The sequence below is a fragment of the Mesoplodon mirus genome (assembly GCF_964341445.2).
Source record: "Mesoplodon mirus genome assembly, chromosome: X".
Lineage (NCBI taxonomy): Eukaryota > Metazoa > Chordata > Mammalia > Artiodactyla > Ziphiidae > Mesoplodon > Mesoplodon mirus.
Window position 1 is genome coordinate 132,209,593 of NC_138981.1, and position 23,723 is coordinate 132,233,315.

General features: G+C 38.7%; 1 protein-coding gene and 1 long non-coding RNA gene across 2 annotated transcripts in view; one reads left to right on the forward strand and one right to left on the reverse strand.

Annotated features, from left to right (window-relative positions):
• The window catches only part of LOC309796489, a 30,224-nt gene extending 7,685 nt beyond the window's left edge, over window positions 1–22,539 (forward strand). Inside the window, exon 3 of the long non-coding RNA XR_014292464.1 lies at window positions 20,158–22,539. This is a non-coding gene — a long non-coding RNA (uncharacterized lncRNA). The remainder of the gene's footprint in view (window positions 1–20,157) is intronic.
• A 398-nt stretch (window positions 22,540–22,937) lies between these two features.
• Window positions 22,938–23,723, reverse strand: part of LOC309796312 (uncharacterized protein) — a gene marked incomplete at both ends in the record, with an annotated part of 14,007 nt that continues 13,221 nt past the window's right edge. The window contains one exon of the mRNA XM_082609348.1: window positions 22,938–23,723. This exon is cut by the window's right edge and continues 33 nt beyond it. Within this exon, the coding sequence (XP_082465474.1) occupies window positions 22,938–23,723 (786 nt within the window).

The following is a 23,723-nucleotide window of genomic DNA, read 5'->3' on the forward strand; positions in this document are numbered from 1 at the left end:
ATTACACTTTAAAAAATCTCTCAGGATAAAAGGCAAATTGAGATAAAGGAAAAAAATAGTATAATTTGGAGTCGGTTCTTGAAGAATTTCCTTTTTATAGATGTAATGAGAAATAAAAGAACATAATCAGTCACTAACTGATTAAAAGTATTATCAGCAAAGGCAACTGGTGAATAAACAATGAGCTGCCAGTCATAGGTCAGAGACTGATAATCCAGAATTATCCATATTATCTTTTCCATTCTCAGTCTAGGTTACTAATATCAAACAATCAATCACTGTAAAAAAAGAACAATCTGAACAACGGGATTAGTACCCCCACCCCCACCCCCACCCCACTCCTGACCAAAGGTGCTGAGAAACAGAGAAACTAGTGACAGTCTAGTTTGTTTTTTAAAATCTGCAGTCTGTAACAATATGAAACTATTAAGAGCTGTTCTCTAAGCAGTTGGATTGTGGATGCTTTTAATTTGCTTTTTATGTATACATATATCTAATTTTCTACAAAATTAAATATTAAAAACACATTAAGGACTTCCCTGGTAGTCCAGTGGTGAAGAATTTGCCTTCCAATGCAGGGGACACAGGTTCAATCCCTGGTCAGGGAACTGAGATCCCACGTGCCGCGGGGCAACTAAACCCGTGTGCCGCAACTAAAGAGAAGCCCACAACAAAGAGCCCACGCACGCAATGAAGACCCAGCACAGCCAAAAAAAAATGCACATTATATATTATATTTACATTACTTACATTAAAAATTTGTTAATGGCTGGAGAAAAACAAAAACTTGTTTTTACCTCCACATCAGCACTGCTCAACCGCCAGTTTCTTGACTTTCAGTGTAGGGCTTTTGAGTTGTCTTCATGCCTTCAGATCCAGGCCATTGGGATGTGCTCACCTCCAGAGGCTAGTGTGCTAATAAGAGGAGAATCCAAAAAAGAACCTTCTTTCCTAATGTCCAGAAACTCTTCTCCCTCCCTCTAGGCCTTTCTGAAGCCCAGAATAACAAAGCTTGTTGAGAAAGGTACAAACTGGCCCAGAGCAGAGGAGTGGCTCGTATCACAGAGCAAGAGTGCCCATCCAAGCTCTAAGGTCCTGTTTCACCTGCACACCATTTTCATACCAGTTCCCCCTACTCCTCCACAACACTTCACCCCATCCAAAGATCTTGTACCCATTCATTCTTAAAAGACTTTAGAGATAGGAAAACTCACAGTCAAGTTCCTTCATTTTACAGATGGAGATAATTTGAGCGAGGGAAAGCATCTTCTCCAAGGTCACACAACAGTACAGTAAATGTTAGATCTGACACAAGACCAATGTAATAGGTAAAGGGTTAGAAAACTGGGTTCTGTAATGTGACAGACACGGGTTAAAATGCCAGCTTTTCACTCCCTGAACGCTTGCTCAGTTGTAAATGGAGCAACCTAAGGTTGAACTGAGGACAAATGAGATTGTACGGGTACATGCTTTAGTGTACAGTGCCTGGCACACGGTACACACCGAACAAATGACAGTTGCATTATTATTATTATTTCCATTAGAGCTTACAGAAAAGCCAGAACGGACTTTTTGGCCAACCCAATACTAGCACCTATGCTAACACTAATACACCAGTACTATTACATTGTGATGTACATTTGCTGCTGTTAAAGCTACATCAGCTTCCTCTAGACTCTTGCTTTAAGTAGCCCTTTTCTAAGATGACCTCACATCGTTGAAGTTTTTTGGTCACTCTGGCCAAATTAAATATCACTCATTAACCTTAAGTGCCTTGTGCAAGACCTGTCAATTTGCAGCTGACATACTGACACTTGCTCTAATTTCAGTTGTGATGCACCCACTGCAGTTCTTCTTTTTTAAAGCGTTTCATTTGTAGTCACTTGAGTACATTGTGACGCCCTGTGATTTTTAAAATCAAATAAATAGATGCTCAATTTCCTCCTGAGCTTTGAGGAAATGTAAAAATCACTACAGAAATTGATGAGAATTTGTGAAGGTCTGGTCAATAGCCCACTGCATCACAATTACTATCATTTCTAGTCAAACTCTAGGTGATTTAAAGAGCACATTTTGACCCAAATTCAGGTTTTAATTATAATAATTGGGATACAATGATACATTGACTGTTTATTTTTGTTTGGGATTAATTTGGATGGCACAGTCAGTACTAAATTAGGACCAGGAGAACGTGGAGGGGGCAAATACCCAGATAATTTTAAAATGAGTGCTTGTCCAATAACTTTGACCTCTTCTCTAAAGTATTCTGTGCAGAGTGATGAAAAAGTATCACATTTTAGGACTGAAATTGGTCACCCTCTTTTCCCCTTGCTGGATTTCCTTCTGATCAGAATTCTAGCTCACCATGACGTGTACAAAAATTGGGCCATAGCAGAAAGGGAAAAGACCAGCCCAACAGAGACCCTGGAAAATCCACAATTTCAAAAATTAAGAATTGGCTTCATTGAAATGGAGAAATCCCAAACCACACATCACTCTGGGCAGCTGCCATACTCTAACTACACTCGCTGTTATACTGAAAGATAAAATAATGCTGTCAAAGGTGCAGATGGAACCGGCTGTAAAGTAGAGAATCAATAATGTCACTCCCAGAAGACTTACGTAGTTTACAAAGTCAAATCTCTTCTACAACCAGAACTGCATGAACTACCTAGACTAAAGTACCTTTTTGATAGTGCCCAGATTACAAAAGGTCTAATCACACAGTGAAAAGAGCCACAGACTGCAAACCTGCAGACTTGTGTAATAGTTGCAACAACTCCACTAACTGTATGGCCTTGGGAAAGTCACTGTTCCTCCCGAAATCTCAGTCCTGTGGCAATATAAAAATGGAGGTACACCATGGATAATAATGTATGTGAAAATGTTTTAGCAACTATGAAGCACTATGTTAATGTAATTGATAATTATAAAAACAATAACTGCTCTAAATATTTATTATACACGCAGCACTGTAAGGAGATAAGAAAAAACTTTAAAGTTGATCTTTATCCTCAAGGTGCTTACAATCACATTGGGGAGACAAAAGTGCTAATGTCAATGGAACAACTAAACTTCAATACTAGACAGCGTGTAGCTGCTCAGTGCCTTGAGTTTCCAAAACACATTTGTAAGAATCATCTCATTTAACCCTCCTAACAACCGTATGAGGCAGGTAGAATTATTACTACCATACCCATTTAACAGACAGGAATCAGAGTAAGTGAGTTACTTGGCCAGTGGGGCCACATGGGCACAAACCAAAATCTATGTCTTTGAACTCCTGATAAAGTACACTTTCTTGAGTCATACCATTCAGTCTGCTTATTAAGCTAGGTTAAGTAGTGTGGGCCCTATAACTTCTGTAGAAGTTCAGAGAAGGGATGAATGGTCCATGAATAAGAAATAACAAAGGTCTGAGAAGTTTTTATGGAGGCACTCCCAAAAGCTAGGTAGGATTTCAGTAGGCTGAGAAGCTATGAGAAAGCATTCATATTAAATTCCGGGCTTTTCAAGCTACACACCTGAGGCCCTTCAGAATTTTATACGGCTCCATTTCCACACTGACTCTGAGAATCACTGCATTGTGAACCATCATTACTAAGAGGAATCTTCTACCTCAGGTCTGTTAAAGTACAAAAAGGCAAACCACCTAATCAGAGTCTAACTCCCTTGTCTGTCTCTCTCACACATTTATCCTTCCCCACAAAATAGGTTCAATGCCCTTTTCCTGTAAGCCTGAACTTGTACATTTTACAACAGTAAAAACAACTTTATTTCATTGAAAAAATATTAATATAAAGACAAATAAGCATTAGTGACAGATCCTTCTGAGAATTTATTTATGCAGTTACTAAGTTAATGAAACCAAATGACCTAATTTAATCACATAGCCTTCAACTCTTGACATTCCAGAATCTCTCCTTACAGATTGATGATAAGCTAACTGGAAAGGGAAAGAATATTAACAACACTATAAAAATTCAAATATTCCTTCAGTTCCCCAACTAAATTTTGATGAACACAGCAATTGCATTTCAACTGGAGAGCAAAAGGCTATAGCTTTGTTTCCAGGGGCTGTGCCCGAGATAGTTGGCAAAATGCACATCCATGTCGTGAACATTGCAGGAAAATTCCCATAATGCCTCATTGCCAGAGCTATCCAGGCCATACCTGCCTACACCACCAGAAAGTCAGCCCACCTAAATGTGAGGTCGTTTAGGGTGAAGCATAGTGCTAGAGGGCTTGGATTACCAACAGAATTTTACAGAACCCTTGAACTGCTTTGAAGTGCTTCAAGAGTACAAATATTTTGGATTGAATTTAATTTTAGAAAAGCACTCTAAATTCCTTGTTAAACTATAGTAAACATAATAAGCTCACTCAAATGTACCATGTTTGAGCACATTGAAAGCCATAGATGTGTTTCCTTATGTAGTACAGAACAGGTTTTGGGGGCAGATCTCAGAATATAACTCTTCCTGTCACATCTAGCATGGATTTGAACTGCTTGGACATATATCACTGATTGAAGAAATTATAGGTTTCCACTCACCATTTTATTTCAGGCCTGTGTGGGTTCACTCACACAAAATTGTACAAATAAGAAGCGGATCATAGAACACATGTACTGGACCCAATGAAATGCAAGACAAGGCACAGTCACGTCATCGGTGCTTGGTCTCACTTTCCGCGTGGTAGTCAGTTGTGCAACTACAAAGGTACACATAACATGTTACATTATGAAAGTATTATCATACTATAAAGTGCTGCAGCAGGTTTTCCATAGGGGCTTCTTGTCAGACTTTTATATTAACGGTACGGCATGGCAGTTAACAGTTAGATGTTGTTAGTGATTCAAATTTAAAATAAAGATATCCTTTCCTAATCCTCAGGATCAGTTGAGTTTAAGCATACTGAGATGGCTGGCACACAATTTAACACCTGTTACCATTTTCAACTATTACACTTCTTAGGATTCATCTGGATTTTCTCAATACTGGGCATTCAAAACAAAATTCCTTAATAAATTGGATGGTGAGACTATCGTATGATGGCCACTATCATCCAGGCACATGATGTCTAATTTCTGTGTCCATCCAAACAACTGTCATCATTCTCCGTGACTGACATAATAAATCCTATAACATTGAATTTATAAAATATTTATAATGTGTTGATAACTGAAGTTTTGGTTTCCATATCCAAGTGAAAAAATTTTGTTTGAATACAAAGCGTTCTGCTGCTTGAAGGAAGGAAAGAGAAAAGGAAGGAGGAAAAGGAGTAAAAAAGGGAGGAGAGTAGTGGGGGGTGGGGAAGAGACTTGAAAATCACTGGCCAAGTTATAATATTGGCCCAGGAGACGAGAGCCATGAATTCTAGATGATTCTGTCATGGACATGCTGTGTTCCCTTGAGCATTTAAGTCCTTTCCCCTCAAAGCCTGAGTTTCCAATCTGTTAAACCCATGCATTCAACAAAGATTTACTTAGTACTTCTCTGAACTCAAAGCTCTGCCTGATGCTGGGGGTGCAGTGGTAGGAGAACAGGTATGGCCCTGCCCTCATAGCTCTTATCATCAGGGGAAAGAGAGAAAATAACCAGGTTAAATAAGAACAGTAGCAATAAGAGTACCTGCCTCATCGGGCTATTATTGTGAGGACCAAATAAGGTGATTCTTGCAAATGTGATTTGAAAACTCAAAGTGCTGGTCAACTACATACTGTCTAGTATTGAATTTTAGTTGTTTCATTGACATTAGCATGTTTGTCTCCCTGATATGATTATAAATACCTTGAGGATAGAGATCAACTTTAATGCTTTTTCCTTATCTCATATTTAGAGCATTTATTGTTTTAGTATAAATTGACCAGTTTCCCCATTTTGGTCTCCTTGCATTTCCTGGAAAACACCATACTCTTTCCTGCCTTTGAGTTTCTGGTCATGGTGTTTCCAAAGCCTGGAATTCTGTTTCTCACTCCCCCCACCCTCGCCTTCACATGGCTTGCTCCTCCTTATCCTTTAGATTTCAGCATAAATGTTGCCTCTTTAGTAAGGACTGCCGTCTCATCCATAAGTAGGTGTTCCCCTTGATTGTCCACCAAGTCTGTCTCTTGGACTATAGTTCAAGTCTCATTTAATTTCTTTTCTATTCTTTTAACCTTTAGCTCAGCTGCTTTGAGTCTACCCTGCACACATGTGATTCAGCCAGAGGTGCAGAGGCTGTAATTGCCCAGACTCTGTACTCTAATTATTTAGGCTGGAAAGACTACAGGTTTTCAGTCAGAGTTCTAGCCACTTTATGGTGCTGCATTCAGCCTGCTCTTGGGCTGAAACCTGAGAATGGGACTCTCACCCCCTGCCATTGCTTCTTCCGAGTGTCAACCCCTCCAACATGTCCCCCCAGCACCCCCCCTTTTGTTCACTTTCCTGTGCATTCAATATTTTCCAGAGTTTATAGTTGTTATGGAGAGCCAGGTCCAGTAGGAAGTACTCAGACTTACTAGAAATAGAACTCCCAGAGTGATCCTTTTAGACACAAATCAAGCCATGTAATACCTCTGCTCAAAGCCCTGCAATAGCTCCCCAAATTATTCAGAATAAAAGCCAAGTGACCTATATAACTCTATATAATCTGGCCCTCTCGATTACTACTCTGCCTTCATCTCCTTTTACTCTCCCCTTTATTCAGTCCATTTCATCCTCATTGATTTTTGTTGTTCCTTCATGATATCAGGCATTTTCTTTATTTCTTTTCCCCTGCCTATAGCAGTTACCCCAGATATCCAGAAGGCATACTCTCTCACTACTTTAAACCTTAGCTCAAATTGTCACCTTTTCATTACTTTCCACCCCTAACCTTCATTGCTCCCATTCCCCTTCCCCTCTTCACCTTTTGTTTTCTTTGTAGCACGATATCACCTCCTGACATACTATTTATTATTTATTATGTTTATCGTCTATTGTTTGTCTCACCTCACCTTTCTATAAGCTACATGAAGGCAGAAATCTTTGTCTTTTTTTCTTGACTCCTGCATCTCCAGCATCTAGAGGAAATCTACCTGGAAAATAGCTATCAGTATACATTTGTCAAGTAACTAAATGGGTGAATAAATGAATAAATAATACATTTTTTTTACATGGGGAAGCTACACACATTTCAGGGAAGCAACTATTGCACAAAGTATTTGGGGGGATCTTCATTAGGATCTTCAAACACTGGGGACATAGTTTGACCTTCTTTTGTTCTTAAGGATGAATTTACCTTTTGGAAACTACCAAAAGTCTTTCAGAGCCAACCGTAGTCAAAGAGAAGGTGAATAAACCAGACATTATCTTTCTAGGTTAAAAAAATAAATTAGGATATTGCAAGACTACGTTTAATTCTTTAGCTCATAGGCATTCTATGAAGCAGTTCTCAGGAAGGAATTCCAAAAATATTTCATTTGCCTGCTGCATATTTTGAATTAGAACAGTTTTGAAGTTAACCTTTCTGATTTTTTAACTTAAGTACCATATTTGTCCATTGCAACGCTGCTGAGATAAATGTTTCCACCGAATTTAGATAGTCTATCAAAATCCAGCTCTTGATTTCCATCAGATGTAAGCACCCATTTATGATAAAAAAACCCTCCAGAAAGTAGGCATGGATAGAGCACTTTCACCTTAGTGTGCTTTCAGAAAGTGTAGGGCTACTGAGGCTGGTGGAGCTGGAAAGACAGCTGGATCGGAAAAGTCTTGATTCCATTGACGTTGATGGTTAGTGACATAGTTGTTGTAGCTCAGTAATGGGTAAGTAAAGCTTATTTAGGGTTAACATTAAAGGAAATTGTTGAGTTTGGATTTTTTCTTGCTTCTGGTATACTCTTTTTTTTTTTTTCTTTTTTTGCATCGTGGCTTGTGGTATCTTAATTCCCTGACCAGGAAACGAACCTGGGTCCACGGCAGTGAAAACACAGAGTCCTAACCACTGAACGGCCAGGGAATTCGCTGGCTTCTGGTATTCTTTTTTTTTTTTTTAAACATCTTTATTGGAGTATAATTGCTTTACAATGGTGTGTTAGTTTCTGCTGTATAACAAAGTGAATCAGCTATACATATACATATATCCCCATATCTCCTCCCTCTTGTGTCTCCCTCCCACCCTCCCTATCCCACCCCTCTAGATGGTCACAAAGCACGGAGCTGATCTCCCTGTGCTATGTGCCTGCTTCCCACTACCTATCTATTTGACATTTGGTAGTGTATATATTTCCATGCCACTCTCTCACTTCATCCCAGCTTACCCTTCACCCACCCCATGTCCTCAGGTCCATTCTCTACGTCTGTGTCTTTATTCCTGTTCTGCCCCTAGGTTCTTCAAAACCTTTTTTTCTTTTTTTAGATTCCATATATATATGTATTTGTTTTTCTCTTTCTGACTTACTTCACTCTGTATGACACACATTAGGTCCATCCACCTCACTACAAATAACTCAATTTCGTGTTTTTTTATGGCTGAGTAATATTCCATTGTATATATGTGCCACATCTTCTTTATCCATTCATCTGTCGATGTACACTTAGGTTGCTTCCATGTCCTGGCTATTGTAAATAGAGCTTCAATGAACATTCTGGTACATGACTCTTTTTGAATTATGGTTTTCTCAGGGTATATGCCCAGTAGTGGGATTGCTGGGTCATATGGTAGTTCTATTTTTAGATTTTTAAGGAACCTCCGTACTGTTCTCCATAGTGACTGTATCAATTTACATTCCCACCAACAATGCAAGAGGGTTTCCTTTTCTCCACACCCTCTCCAGCATTTATTGTTTGTAGATTTTTTGATGATGTCCATTCTGACTAGTGTGAGATTATATCTCATTGTAGTTTGGATTTGCATGTCTCTAATGATTAATGATGAGCATTCTTTCATGTGTTTGTTGGCAATCTGTATATCTTCTTTGGAGAAATGTCTATTTAGGTCTTTTGCCCATTTTTGGATTGCTTTCTTTGTATTTTGCATATTGAGCTGCAAGAGCTGCTTGTAAATTTTGGAGATTAATCCTTTGTCAGTTGCTTCATTTGCAAATATTTTCTCCCATTCTGAGGATTGTCTTTTCATTTTTTTTACAGTTTCGTTTGCTATGCAAAAGCTTTTAAGTTTCATTAGGTCCCATTTATTTATTTTTGTTTTTATTTCCATTTCTCTAGGAGGTGGGTCAAAAAGGATCTTGCTGTGATATGTGTCAGAGAGTGCTCTGCCTATGTTTTCCTCTAACAGGTTTATAGGGTCTGGCCTTACATTTAGGTCTTGAATTCATTTTGAGTTTATTTTTGTGTATGGTGTTAGGGGGTATTCTAATTTCATTTTTTACATGTAGCTGTCCAGTTTTCCCAGCACCAATTATTGAAGAGGCTGTCTTTTCACCATTCTATACTCTTGCCTCCTTTATCAAAGATAAGGTGACCATATGTACATAGGTTTATCTCTGGGCTTTCTATCCTGTTCCACTGATCTATATTTCTGCTTTTGTGCCAGTACCATACTGTCTTGATTACTGTAGCTTTGTAGTATAGTCTGAAGACAGGGAGCCTGATTCCTCCAGCTCCGTTTTTCGTTCTCAAGATTGCTTTGGCTATTCGGGGTCTTTTGTGTTTCCATACAAATTGTGAAATTTTTTGTTCTAGTTCTGTGAAAAATGCCATTGGTAGTTTGATAGGGATTGCATTGAATCTGTAGATTGCTTTGGGTAGTAGAGTCATTTTCACAATGTTGATTCTGCCAATCCAAGAACATGGTATATCTCTCCATCTATTTGTATCATCTTTAATTTCGTTCATCAGTGTCTTATAATTTTCTGCATAGAGGTCTTTTCTCTCCTTAGGTAGGTTTATTCCTAGATATTTTATTCTTTTTGTTGCAATGGTAAATGGGAGTGTTTTCTTGATTTCACATTCAGATTTTTCATCGTTAGTGTATAGGAATGCCAGAGATTTCTGTGCATTAATTTTGTATCCTGCTACTTTACCAAATTCATTGATTACCTCTAGTAGTTTTCTGGTAGCATTTTAAGGATTCTCTATGTATAATATCATATCATCTGCAAGCAGTGACAGTTTTACTTCTTCTTTTCTGATTTGGATTCATTTTCTTTCTTTTTCTTCTCTGATCACTGTGGCTAAAACTTCCAAAACTATGTTGAATAATAATGGTGACAGTGCAAAACCTTGTCTTGTTCCTGATCTTAGTGGAAATGGTTTCAGGTTTTCACCATTGAGAACGATGTTGGCTGTGGGTTTGTCATATATGGTCTTTATTATGTTGAGGTAAGTTCCCTGTATGCCTACTTTCTGGAGGGTTTTTATCATAAATGGGTGTTGAAGTTTGTTGAAAGCTTTTTCTGCATCTATTGAGATGATCATATGGTTTTTATCCTTCAATTTGTTAATATGGTGTATCACATTCATTGATTTGCATATATTGAAGACTATTCCTGGGATAAACCCCACTTGATCATGGGGTATGATCGTTTTAATGTGCTGTTGGATTCTGTTTGCTAGTATTTTGTTGAGGATTTTTGCATCTATGTTCATCAGTGATATTGGCCTGTAGTTTTCTTTCTTTGTGACATTCCTGTCTGGTTTTGGTATCAAGGTGATGGTGGCCTCGTAGAATGAGTTTGGGAGTGTTTCTCCCTCTGCTATATTTTGGAAGAGTTTGAGAAGGACAGCTGTTAGCTCTTCTTTAAAGGTTTGATAGAATCCGCCTGTGAAGCCATCTGGTCCTGGGCTTTTGTTTGTTGGAAGATTTTTAATCACAGTTTCAATTGCAGTGCTTGTGATTAGTCTGTTTATATTTTCTATTTCTTCCTGGTTCAGTCTCAGAAGATTGTGTTTTTCTAAGAATTTGTGCATTTCTTCCAGGTTGTCCATTTTATTGGTATATATTTGCTTGTAGTAATCTCTCATGATTCTTTGTATTTCTGCAGTGTCAGGTGTTACTTCTCCTTTTTCATTTCTAATTCTGTTGATTTGAGTCTTCTCCCTTTTTTTCTTGATGAATCTGGCTAATAGTTTATCAATTTTGTTTATCTTCTCAAAGAACCAACTTTTAGTTTTATTGATCTTTTTTATCTTTTCCTTCATTTCTTTTTCATTTATTTCTAGTCTGATCTTTATGATTTCTTTTCTTATGCTAACTGTGGAGTTTTCTTGTTCTTCTTTCTCTAATTGCTTTAGGTGTAACATTAGCTTGTTTATTTGAGATGTTTCTTGTTTCTTGAGGTAAGATTGTATTGCTATAAACTTCCCTCTTAGAACTGCTTTTGTTGCATCCCATAGGTTTTGGGTTGTCATGTTTTCCTTCTCATTCATTTGTTTCTAGGTATCTTTTGATTTCCTCTTTGATTTCTTCAGTGATCTCTTGTTTATTTAGAAGTGTATTGTTTAGCCTCCATGTGTTTGTATTAGAATATGCCTCTATGTGTACAGATTTTTTCCAGTAATTGATATCTAGTCTCATAGCATTGTGGTCAGAAAAGATACTTGATATGATTTGAATTTTCTTAAATTTACCAAGGCTTGATTTGTGACCCAAGATATGATCTATCCTGGAGAATGTTCCATGAGCACTTGAGAAGAAAGTGTATTCTGTTGTTTTTGGATGGAATGTCCTATAAATATCAATTAAGTCCATCTTGTTTAATGTATCATTTAAAGCTTGTGTTTCCTTATTTATTTTCATTTTGGATGATGTGTCCATTGGTGAAAGTGGGTTGTTAAAGTCCCCTACTATGATTTTGTTGCTGTCAATTTCCCCTTTTATAGCTGTTAGCATTTGCCTTATGTATTGAGGTGCTCCTATGTTGGGTGCCTAAATATTTACAATTGTTATATCTTCTTCTTGGATCGATCCCTTGATCATTATATAGTGTCCTTCTTTGTCTCTTGTAATAGTCTTTATTTTAAAGTCTACTTTGTCTGATATGAGAATTGCTACTCCAGCTTTCTTTTGATTTCCATTTGCATGGAATATCTTTTTCCATCCCCTCACTTTCAGTCCGTATGTGTCCCTACGTCTGAAGTGGGCCTCTTGCAGACAGCATATATACGGTTCTTTTTTTTAGTATCCGTTTAGCCAGTCTGTGTCTTTTTCTTGGAGCATTTAATCCATTTACATTTAAGGTAGTTCTTGATATGTTTGTTCCTATTACCATTTTCTTAATTGTTTTGGATTTGTTGTTGTAGGTTTTTTCCTTCTCTTGTGTTTCCTGCCTAGAGAAGTTCCTTTAGCATTTGTTGTAAAGCTGGTTTGGTGGTGCTGAATTCTCTTAGCATTTGCTTGGCTGTAAAGGTTTTAATTTCTCTGTCGAATCTGAATGAGATCCTTGCTGGGTAGAGTAACCTTGGTTGTTGGTTTTCCCCTTTCATCATTTTAAATATGTCCTGCCACTCCCTTTTGGCTTGCAGAGTTTCTGCTGAAAGATCAGCTGTTAACCTGATGGGGATTCCCTTGTGCATTATATGTTGTTTTTCCCTTGCTGCTTTTAATATTTTTTCTTTGTATTTAATTTTTGATAGTTTGATTAATATTTGTCTTGGTGTGTTTCTCCTTGGACTTATCCTGTATGGGACACTCTGCACTTCCTTGACTTGATTGACTATTTCCTTTTCCATATTAGGGAAGTTTTCAACTATAATCTTTTCAAGTATTTTCTCAGTCCCTTTTTTCTTCTCTTCCTCTAGGACCCCTATAATTCGAATGTTGGTGCATTTAATGTTGTCCCAGAGGTCTCTGAGACTGTCCTCAATTATTTTCATTCTTTTTTCTTTATTCCACTCTGTGGTAGTCATTTCCACTATTTTATGGTCCAGGTCACTTATCCGTTCTTCTTCCTCAGTTATTCTGCTCTTGATTCCTTCTAGAGAATTTTTAATTTCATTTGTTGTATTGTTCATCATTGTTTGTTTGCTCTTTAGTTCTTCTAGGTCCTTGTTAAACATTTCTTGTATTTTTTCCATTCTGTTTCCATGATTTTGGATCATCTTTACTATCATTACTCTCAATTCTTTTTCAGGTAGACTGCCTATTTCCTCTTCATTTGTTTGGTCTGGTGAGTTTTTATCTTGCTCCTTCACCTGCTATGTATTTCTCCATCTTTTCATTTTGCTTAACTTACTGTGTTTGGGGTCTCCTTTCCACAGGCTGCAGGTTCCTAGTTCCCATTGTATTTGGTGTCTGCCCCCAGTGGGTAAGTTTGGTTCAGTGTTTTGTGTGGGCTTCCTGGTGGAGGAGACTTGTGCCTGTGTTCTGGTGTGTGAGGCTTGATCTTGTCTTTCTGGTGGGCAGGACCACGTCTGGGGGTGTGTTTTGGCGTGTCTGTGACCTTATTATGATTTTAGGCAGCCTCTCTGCTAATGGGTGGGGTTGTGTTCCTGTCTTGCTAGTTGTTTGGCCTAGGGTGTCCAGCACTGTAGCTTGCTGGTCATTGAGTGGAGCTTGGTCTTAGCACTGAGATGGAGATCTCTGGGAGAGCTTTCACCATTTGATAATACGTGGGGCCAGAGGTCTCTGATGGAGCACTGTCCTGAGCTCGGTTCTCCCACCTCAAAGGCTCAAGCCTGACATCCAGCCAGAGCACCAAAACTCTGTCGGCCACACAACTCAGAAAAAAGGGAGGGAAAAAAAAGAAGGAAAAAAGGAAAAAAATAAAATAAAATAGAATAAAATTAGTAAAATAAAAAATTATTAAAAGTAAAAAAGTAATTAAAAGCAAAAAGAAAGAAAGAAGAGAGCAACCAATCCAATCCACCAATGATAACAAGCGCTACAAACTATACTAAACAAAAAAAAAGGACAGAGAAGCCTAGGACAAATGGTAAAACCAAAGCTATACAGACAAAATCACACAAAGAAGCATACACATACACACTCACAGAAAGAGAAAAAGAAAGAAAAAAATATACATGTAAAATAAAGGAAGAGAGCAACCAAACCACTAAACAAATCTACCAGTAATAATAAGCTCTAAATACTAAACTAAGATAAACATAAAACCAGAAACAAATTAGATGCAGAAAGCAAACCCCAAGTCTACAGTTGCTTCCAAAGTCCACCACATCAATTTTGGGATGATTCATTGTCTATTCAATTATTCCAGAGATGCAGAGTACATCAAGTTGATTGTGGAGATTTAATCTACTGCTCCTGAGGATGCTGGGAAAAGTTTCCCTTTCTCTTCTTTTTTCAGACAGCACCTGTGTTTCAGCTTTGGCTTTGTCCCTGTCTCTGTGTGTAGGTCGCCTGAGGGCGTCTTTTGGGAAGTCTGAGGTCTTCTGCCAGCATTCAGTAAGTGTTCTGTAAGATTTGTTCCACATGTAGATGCATTTTTGATGTATTTGTGGGGAGGAAGGTGATCTCCACATCTTACTCCTCCGCCATCTTGAACATCCCCCTGGTATTCTTAATAGGATATTTTTATTGTCAATTATTTGTATTATAAGCCCATAGTGTAATACGCTTTCTAAGCATGCTGTAGTATGTTTTATTTTATGCTTGTAATCACCCTACCTTTCCTCTAGGTGTTGGGTGGCCATATAATTGCACTTTCTTGCACTTCTTAACTGGTCACTTTTTATCAAATGGGATAATAACCTATTGATTTAATACTATGGGTGCTTATTCAGCAGTACTTCCTAGTACTGGGTGAATTAGAAAAACCCTGCCCTCGTTTAGTAAATAGCTTATTTTGCTCTCTGGTCTACTGCCTTCACCCCGTGTGTATTTTTTTGTCTCCTAGCATTAGATTATATAGACACAACTGTTTACCCTTATACTTTTGCTGTCAGCCTACTAAGAAATGAGTGAGCAGGTGATCAGGCCTTCCTATAGTTGTTTCTAATTGTTTTTTCTGATACTATAGACCCAAGATATCAAATAGATTTCATCTCAACTTCCAACCCAAACAATTTGTAGTAGCTATGTAACCGGTCTAGCTCAGTAGGAAATCATGTCATAATTGATTAGTGATGTCTTCCATCAGCATATGATAGGAGGAATTCAGGACACAGGCTAACCTCATTACAGGCCATGGGAGCAAGAACAATAGACCTCAGGAGAGGAATAGAAGGTGGGAATTAAGGGGTGAGAATAACTATATTTCCTTAACCTGAGCATTCTGTGTTTGTAGACTTTTAGATGACTCTATTCTTTCTCCAACACACCACATGGTTCTGAACACAGTGACAGGAGGTGGGAGTGGGGTAGAGGCAGGGAGGAAAGAGGAATTTATATCCTCTTTGGCTGAAAGTCTCTTCATACTTGGAATCCAAATTTAAAAGAGTTTCCTTTTGTAAAGTGCTCTGATACCTCCTGGGTAACACAATGAAATACAGACGACCACCATCCAAGGCAAAGTAGTTTGGGATATTAATATTTAAATACTTCATGCTCAATATTGTTTGCATTAAATATGCATAAAATATATAATTCATAAGACTTTATAAACACCATTTTTCTGGTACCTATCAATACTGCTGGTAGGCAGCTATTTACTATTTAGGATGTTTACCTGGGTGGTATGATCCAATTTTCATTCCTGAGGGATCTGAACTCTCAGTTGCCCTACCTGCATAGTTTCATTAATGGACCATTATGCTTTACCTATGAGCATACTTGTAGAACAACAGAACACCCCAGGAGATTTCCCCAAGTTCCCTTCATGGTCATCTCTGCTGCACCATGTTTCAGTACCTTTACTCTTCTACATAATGTCAATCACCCAGCAAACACCATAAACTATTTTTTTGCTTGGTTGCCTAGTGGGCCCCAGATGGCCAAGTGTCAAACTTAACTTCCAGCCACTGATGGCACAAATAAATTGCATGAGCAGAGTGGTAAGTGTCTACTATGTATCCTTAAACCTGAACCTATGATCTCTTGAGGATTTTCCTATGACTAGGTGAGTAAAGGGAAAATTTAAGCCTAAATTATAGATGCTGGTCCCAATCAAAGTGGTCTCTTACAGTATTATAGCCTCACTTGGACCTGCTCCCCCTCTTCCTGAGACCTCTTTGGTATTATCTGCATCTCACATGTTGCCTCTCCCTATGGATTTTAGTCTCTGGACTACTGTTCTCAAGGCCTGCTCTTTTCATTTTTCTTCTGTCTCTGATTCTGACTCCCGCCGCTTTCTGGCTTGATTCTTTGTATATCATTGAAATTTGATTGTAATCATCTTACCCCTGATCCTGCGTTAGCCAACAAAGCACTCTAAAAACTAACCACAGGGTTGGAAAGGCTCCTTGCTATACTCTCCTGGCTCCTGAAAACTATATCACAACTAATTTGATTACCTGTTTAATGATATCATGGTGTATCTTTTATTTTCTGCTAACCATTCATCATTTAGGAAGAAAGATTTCAGGTTACCAGACACTAAATACTTAAGAGTTATTCATCATTTATTATCAGTAAGCAATTTACTCTCAAGATGATTTGATAAGGCCCAGACTAGCTATGGAACCAGGCCTGCCAAGAATTTACATGTTAAATTAGAAGTCTAAAAGTGTTCTTGTCCTCTTTCCAAATATAAACATTCGTGATAATATGGGCATACATTCTAATTAATTAGTCAAAAGTTGTATTGTATACAAACAGCAATATTTTTATCCCAGAAAAAGTACTGATGGTAGTTAAAATATAAGAATTATATTTTCATTTTCAGTAATCAGAAAAATTGCTTGAATAGAACAGATGAATAGTTTTCCACAGCTGAATAAAAATCAAAATAATTAACATAATGTTATAAAAGTTCACTTCAGAAACTAGCTATTTTTAGGATTCTGTCCTTGCCATAAATTATCCCCAGATATCCTACACAAAATAAATAAATAGAAGAATGAATGAAAAGTGCCATTAACAGCTCCAACTACTTAATCTGAATAAGAATGAAAGATGCATGGGCTTGGGGCTTCCCTGGTGGCACAGTGGTTGAGAATCCGCCTTCCAATGCAGGGGACACAGGTTCGAGCCCTGGTCCTAGAAGATCCCACATGCCGTGGAGCGGCTGGGCCAGTGAACCATGGCCGCTGAGCCTGCGCGTCCGGAGCCTGTGCTCCGCAATGGGAGAGGCCACAACAATGAGAGGCCCGCGTACCGCAAAAAAAAAAAGATATAATTGACATACAACACTGTATAAGTTTAAGGTGTACAGCATACTGATTTGACTTACATATATCATGAAATGACTACTGCAATAAGTTTAGTGAACACCCATCATGTTATATACATACAAAATTAAAGAAATAGAAAAAAAAATTTTCCTTGTGATGAGGACCCTTAGGATTTACTTTCTGAACAACTTTCATATATAATGTACAGCAGTGCTAATTATATTGATCATATTGTACATTACAGCCCTAGTACTTATTTATCTTATAACTGGAAGTTTGTACCTTTTGACTGTCTTCCTCCAGTTCCCCCTCCCCTTCAGTCACTTCTTGAACCAGGTACTCAATTGTTTTAATTATGATAGCTACACCCTGCCACTTTGTATTCATTCAACAAATATTTGTTGGTGCCAATTACATGCCATCATTAAAGAAAAGAACCAAGAATACTTGTCCTCAGAGAACTTGCATTCTAGGAGGGTGGAGGTGGCACAGATATAAGTAAATTATCTACCATTAGAAAGTGATAAAGGTCAAGGGGAAAAAATACGCATCCACGTTAAAGGGGATGTGGAGTTCTGGTATGGGGACTGGTTGTAAAATGAAGGAAAGTGATCAAGGGAAGTCTTGAAGGGTAAGAGAATATGCCACTCCAAACTATGCCACTTTGATATTTTGATTATTTTGAGCTGTAGGCTTTTGAAAACAATAGCAACTTTAGGAAGAGGCTTTTTCTGAACTCCCCTTATCTGCCTATTGACAGATCCTCCAAAAGGAACTCAACTGTCATAGACCCTCTCCCTCGGAGTTTCATCAACCAGGTAAGACGGACTTTTATCACAGGATAGGAGGCTAGACATCAACACTACAGCCAGACAAGTGTTCTCACAAACCATCACACTTCCCATCTATTCTTCTAAAGGTCCCTTCACCTTTCTTAAAAATTATTTACTCTCCCCTAAGAGGCCTACATACCATCTCCGCCTTCCCTATTAAGATGGTACTTAAGTCTGAATTCTAAGCACCTCTGAGTTACTCTCCCTGAGTATCTCCCATGTGTACAGGAGGTATACATGTTAATAAACTTGCTTGTTTTTCTCTTGTTAATCTGTCTTTTATGACTTGGGTCTCCACCAAGAACTCATATGGGTAGAGAAAAAATTATTTGTCCTCCTCTATAGTCTCAATGAGAAGGTGATTTCTGAGCAGATATCTAGAACATGTGAAGGATGTGAGAGAGGAATAACATGAGCCAGCATAGAAGAGAGCACCTAAGGAACATCCTATGCAAATGCCCTGAGGAGAGTGGCTGCTCGGCTCTAAGAACATCAAGGCCAGTGTGGCTGGAGTGCACACTGGGAGAGTCTTTAGGGATGAAGTTCAGGAAACTAAAGGGAAGCTCGTTAAACAGGGCTCTGTAAGCCACTGCACCAACTGGCTTTTAATCCTAGTTCAATAGGGGAGCCACTGCAGGTTTGGTGCTGCAAAGTATTTATCTGACTTACCAGTTAAAACAATTATTTTGTATATATTTTTAAAAGGAGTGCCTACAGGTTTTACTAATGAATAGAATGTCCAGTATTTGAGATAGAGAGGTCTCCAGTTCAAGGAGAATATGGGGCTGGTTAGGAGATGAGTTAAATTTAATATGACTGTTAGCCATGCACACAGACATGCTGAATAGGCAAGTGTGTCCTCTGGAGTTCAGGAGGAAAGCTTAAGCTGGAAATATAAAATTAGGTGTCATTAGCATACAGATGGCATTTAAAGCCATGAGACTGGAAACATTCATTCAGGGTGAGTACGGAGAGAGAAAAGAGGTGGGATCCCAGAGCTGAACCCAAAGGCATTCCAACGTTATGACAACAAGGAAGAGAGAATCCAGCGAAAGAGGCTAAGAAGGAAAAGCCAGTGACTTAAGCAGAAGACTAAGAGAAAATAAGTGCCTTGGAGGCCAAGTGAATCAAGTGTTACCAGGGGGGATACAACTGAGCATTAGGTTTCTTTCTGAGTTGAAGGCAATGCTGTAAATTTGATTGTGGTGATGGGTGTACACCTCTAAACTGACTAAAACTCACTGAATTGTACTACATGAAACCAGTGAATTTTATGGTATGTAATTTATACCTCTAATTTTTTTTAAAGACCAGGGCTGCCATGCTCAGCCACACTACCTGCAGCGCTCTACTCAGGAAGGTGGCCTTGCATTGATGACAATGTGAACTGCAACTTTCTGAGTGGAGAAATGCTCAACAAAGTAACACTGGGGGTGGCCTTGGGAACACAGTGGGGGTAAAGCACAGAGCTGCTCTCGCTTGAGTCCCTGGTAGAAAAATTAATAATATAAATGAGTGAATGAACGCATTGGGGTGAAACATTTTTTCCTTTGCCTCAGGCTATGCTATGGCTCCACAGAAGGCTGGCTGACCCCAATTTTTTAATATTAATTTCCCGTCTCTATGTGTTTCCCTCTGTCTGAAACTGTATCGGGATTTCTCCCCAGAAACAATCCTGAATCCGTAAAAAATGACAGAGGATGCTATGAATTTGACCCTTAAAACCCTTCAGTGGGGCTTCCCTGGTGGCGCAGTGGTTGAGAGTCCGCCTGCCGATGCAGGGGACACCGGTTGGTGCCCTGGTCCGGGAAGATCCCACATGCCGCGGAGCGGCTAGGCTTGTGAGCCATGGCCACTGAGCCTGCGCGTCTGGAGCCTGTGCTCCACAACGGGAGAGGCCACAACAGTGAGAGGCTCACGTACCGCGAAAAAAAAAAAAAAGGAATATATCTCAATATTTTTTTCATTGCTTTCAAGAGTGTTTCATATTTTTTCCACAAAGATTTGTAAATATTTTATTGGATTTATACTTGAGGATATTTTTTTCTTTTTTGGTGTATTGTAAATGGTATTGTTTACTTCATATTCAAGTTATTTATTACTGGTATATAGAAAAATCAACTGAATTTTGTTTACTGACTTTGAACATAGCTTCATGTTATCTCTAACAGAACATTGGGCTCCATTTCTTCTTGAGCTTCCCAAATCATGGCACTGAATCATCTGAAAACTGAATTTCAGTGATTCACCTGGACCACCAAGAAGGGACACCACCACCCATGAACAACTAGGTTTGAGCTTCCTGCGCTGTGCCCACACGGCCAGCAGGGGGCGCTCGAACCTGCTATTTCTGCCCGCGTGGAGCGCATGCGTGGTCGGAGCCAATGCATGGTCCTTCCGCAATGTCGGTTTGTGGAATTTCTACAGTTTGGTTATATTTTTAAGAAGGAATTACCCTTGGTTGATGTAGACAAATGGGTCATATGAGTCTTTGAGTTTGCTTTTGTAGGATTGTGTGTATATGGCAAATACCATTGTGTACATTTGAAACAACTAAAACTTGAAATACAGACAAATTCATAAACAGAAATTCTTTTGTCATCTTGATAGAAACATATGTGAATTACCTAGTAGCCATAATGCACTTTTAATAAAGTAGTAATTGTTATGACCACAGAGTACAATGGAAAAATACAGAGTAGGAAAACCTGACCCTACAATATATATTTTAATTTATTTTTGGTAGAAATCATATTTTTCATCATCCCTTTATGTATGGAACAGGGCAGAGTTTTTGACTTGGGTCATTTTATTTCTGCTGCTAACTAGCTTTTAAAAATATTCACAGCTTGGGCTTCCCTGGTGGTGCAGTGGTTGAGAATCTGTCTGCCAATTCAGGGGACACGGGTTCGAGCCCTGGTCTGGGAAGAGCCCACATGCTGCGGAGCAACTAGCCCCATGAGCCACCATTACTGAGCCTGCGCGTCTGGAGCCTGTGCTCCGCAACAAGAGAGGCCACGATACTGAGAGGCCCGCGCACCACGATGAGGAGTGGCCCCCACTTGCCGCAACTAGAGAAAGCCCTCGCACAGAAACGAAGGCCCAACACAGCCATAAATAAATAAATAAAAATTAAAAAATATATTCACAGCTTTTTTGAGGTATAAAGGATATATAATAAACTGCACATATTTAACATGTGAACTATGATAATTTTTGACATTTATATACAGATGGGAACCTATCCATCATCTCCAAATTTTCCTCATGCAACTTTGTAACCCCGTCTTTCCTGTTAATCCCTGCTGCCTTTCTCCAACCTCAAACCAAGGCAAATACTGATATGCTTTCTGCGACAATAGATCAGTTTAAATATTCTGGAAATTTATATAGATGGAATCAAACAATACACATTCTTTTCTGTCTTCTTTCTTTCACTCAGCATAATTATTTTGCGATTAATCCATGTAGCTGTGTGTATTTTTGCTTATTCATTTCTATGGCTGAATCGTTTTCCACTGTATGGATATACCAAATTTTGTTTATCCATACCCTTGTTGGTGTACATTTCGGTTGTTTCTATAGTTTTTGCCATTATGAGTAAATCTGTTATGAATATTTGTGTATAGTTCTTTGCATCACACATGTTTTCATGTCTCTTGGATAAATACCAAGGTTTAGAACGGACTGATCATGTGGTAGTAAATGTTTAGCTTTTTACGAATCTGCTAAATTGTTTCCCAAAATGATTGTGCCATTTACATTCTGACCAGAAGCGTAATAGTGTTCCAGTGAGCTACATCCTCACGGACACAATATCAGCAGTATTTTCAATTTTAGACCTTCTAATAAGTACCCAGTAGAATCTAATTGTGATATAGCATTTCCCTAATGACTAAGCATCTTTTCATGTGCTTATTTGCCATCCCTATATCTTCTTTGATGAAGTGTCTGTTCAAATCTTTTGCTTGTTTTTTTATTGGATTGTTTGATTTCTTATTATTGAGTTTTGAGAATTTTTTATATATTCTTGACACAAGTCCTTTATCAGATATGTGATTGGCAAACCTTTTCTCACAATCTGTGATTTGTCTTTTCATTCTCTTTACAGTGTTTTTCAAAGATTGTAATTTGAATTAAATCCAATATATCTTTTTTTTCATTAATAGACTGTGTTTTTTGTACATAAGAAATGGTTTCAAAGCAACAAATATTTTCCCTGGGTTTTCATATAGAAGCATTATTAAGGTCTATGATCTATTCTGAGTTCATTTTTATGTGGTGAAATATAGAGATCAAAATTAATTTTTTTGCATGTAGATATGCGATTGATTGCTCCAGACTCAGATTTTGCAAAGACTATCCTCTCTAATCTACCTCGAATCTCTGTTGATAATCGATTTGTCTATATATGCATATATATGTATGGTTCTATTACTGGAATCTGTATCACATTCCAGTTATATATTTTTATCATTATACCAATACAACACTGTGTTGATTATTGCTCGCTGCAAGTAGAGGAAGCCCACACGCAACAATGAAGATGCAATGCAGCCATAAATAATTAAATAAATAAATAAAATTTTAAAATAAATAAATAAAATAAAAGTTCTTTTGGCTATTCCAGGTCTTTTGCATTTCCATATAAATATTAGAAGCAGCCATCAGCTTGTATTATAACAAACCTTTGGGTTTTCAGAATGATCACCACAATAAGTCTAGTTAATATCCATCACCATACACAGTTACCAAAATATTTTTTTCTTGTAATGAGGACTTTTATGATTTACTCTTCTTAGCGACTTTCCAATATGCAATACAGTATTATTAACTATAGTCGCCATGCTGTACATTACCTCCCCATGACTTATTTATTTTATAACTGGAAGTTTATACCTTTTGGCCCCTTTCACACATTTTGCCCACACCCCACCCATCACCTCTGTATCTATGACCTACTTCTTCTCCTCCTTCTCCTCCTCCTTCTCCTCCTCCTGCTCCTCCTCCTCCTCTTCCTCCTCCTCCTTCTCCTCCTTGTCCTCCTGCTCCTCCTCCTGATCCTCCTCCTGGGATCCCCATAAATGAAGTGCTTCCTCCCAGCATACATGCCTATCATATTCAAGAAATCCCAGATGTTTTTCTCAGGGGCGCAGTTGCCCTCTATGAAAATCACACCCAGGATGATTACCAGGAGGCCATTTTCAGGCATGCTCTGGTCATCACTATGCATCTCATCATGGGTGAGGTCCAGTGAGTTGACAAGGACATAGGAGTGGATTTTGGGGTCCACTTCCTTCAGATCAATGCCAGAGATCACCTCTAGGCACTTAGAAGCTTTCTTGAAGATCACAGGGAATTGGTTTTTGTACTTTTTGATGACAACCTTCAGCATTTCTGCCTCTGTTAAGGGCTCCTTCAGTCGATATTTGAGGACCGTGAAATGCAACAAATCAGCCACCTTTTCATCCATCAGGTCTCTGAACAAGGATTTGGTGTGTGCTGAGGCCTGGAGAGAGCGTGTACCCTCTTCTCCTTGGATGCTGGAGCTTCCATCTGATGTGCTCCATGGCGTGGCGGAGAAGGAGCTCTGAGGACTCTGGGGAGGACCCAATGGCACAGTGGCAGGCTCCTCCTGCTCCTTCTCCTCCTCCTGCTCCTCCTGCTCCTCCTCCTGCTCCTCCTCCTGCTCCTCCTCCTCCTTCTCCTCCTGCTCCTCCTCCTGCTCCTCCTGCTC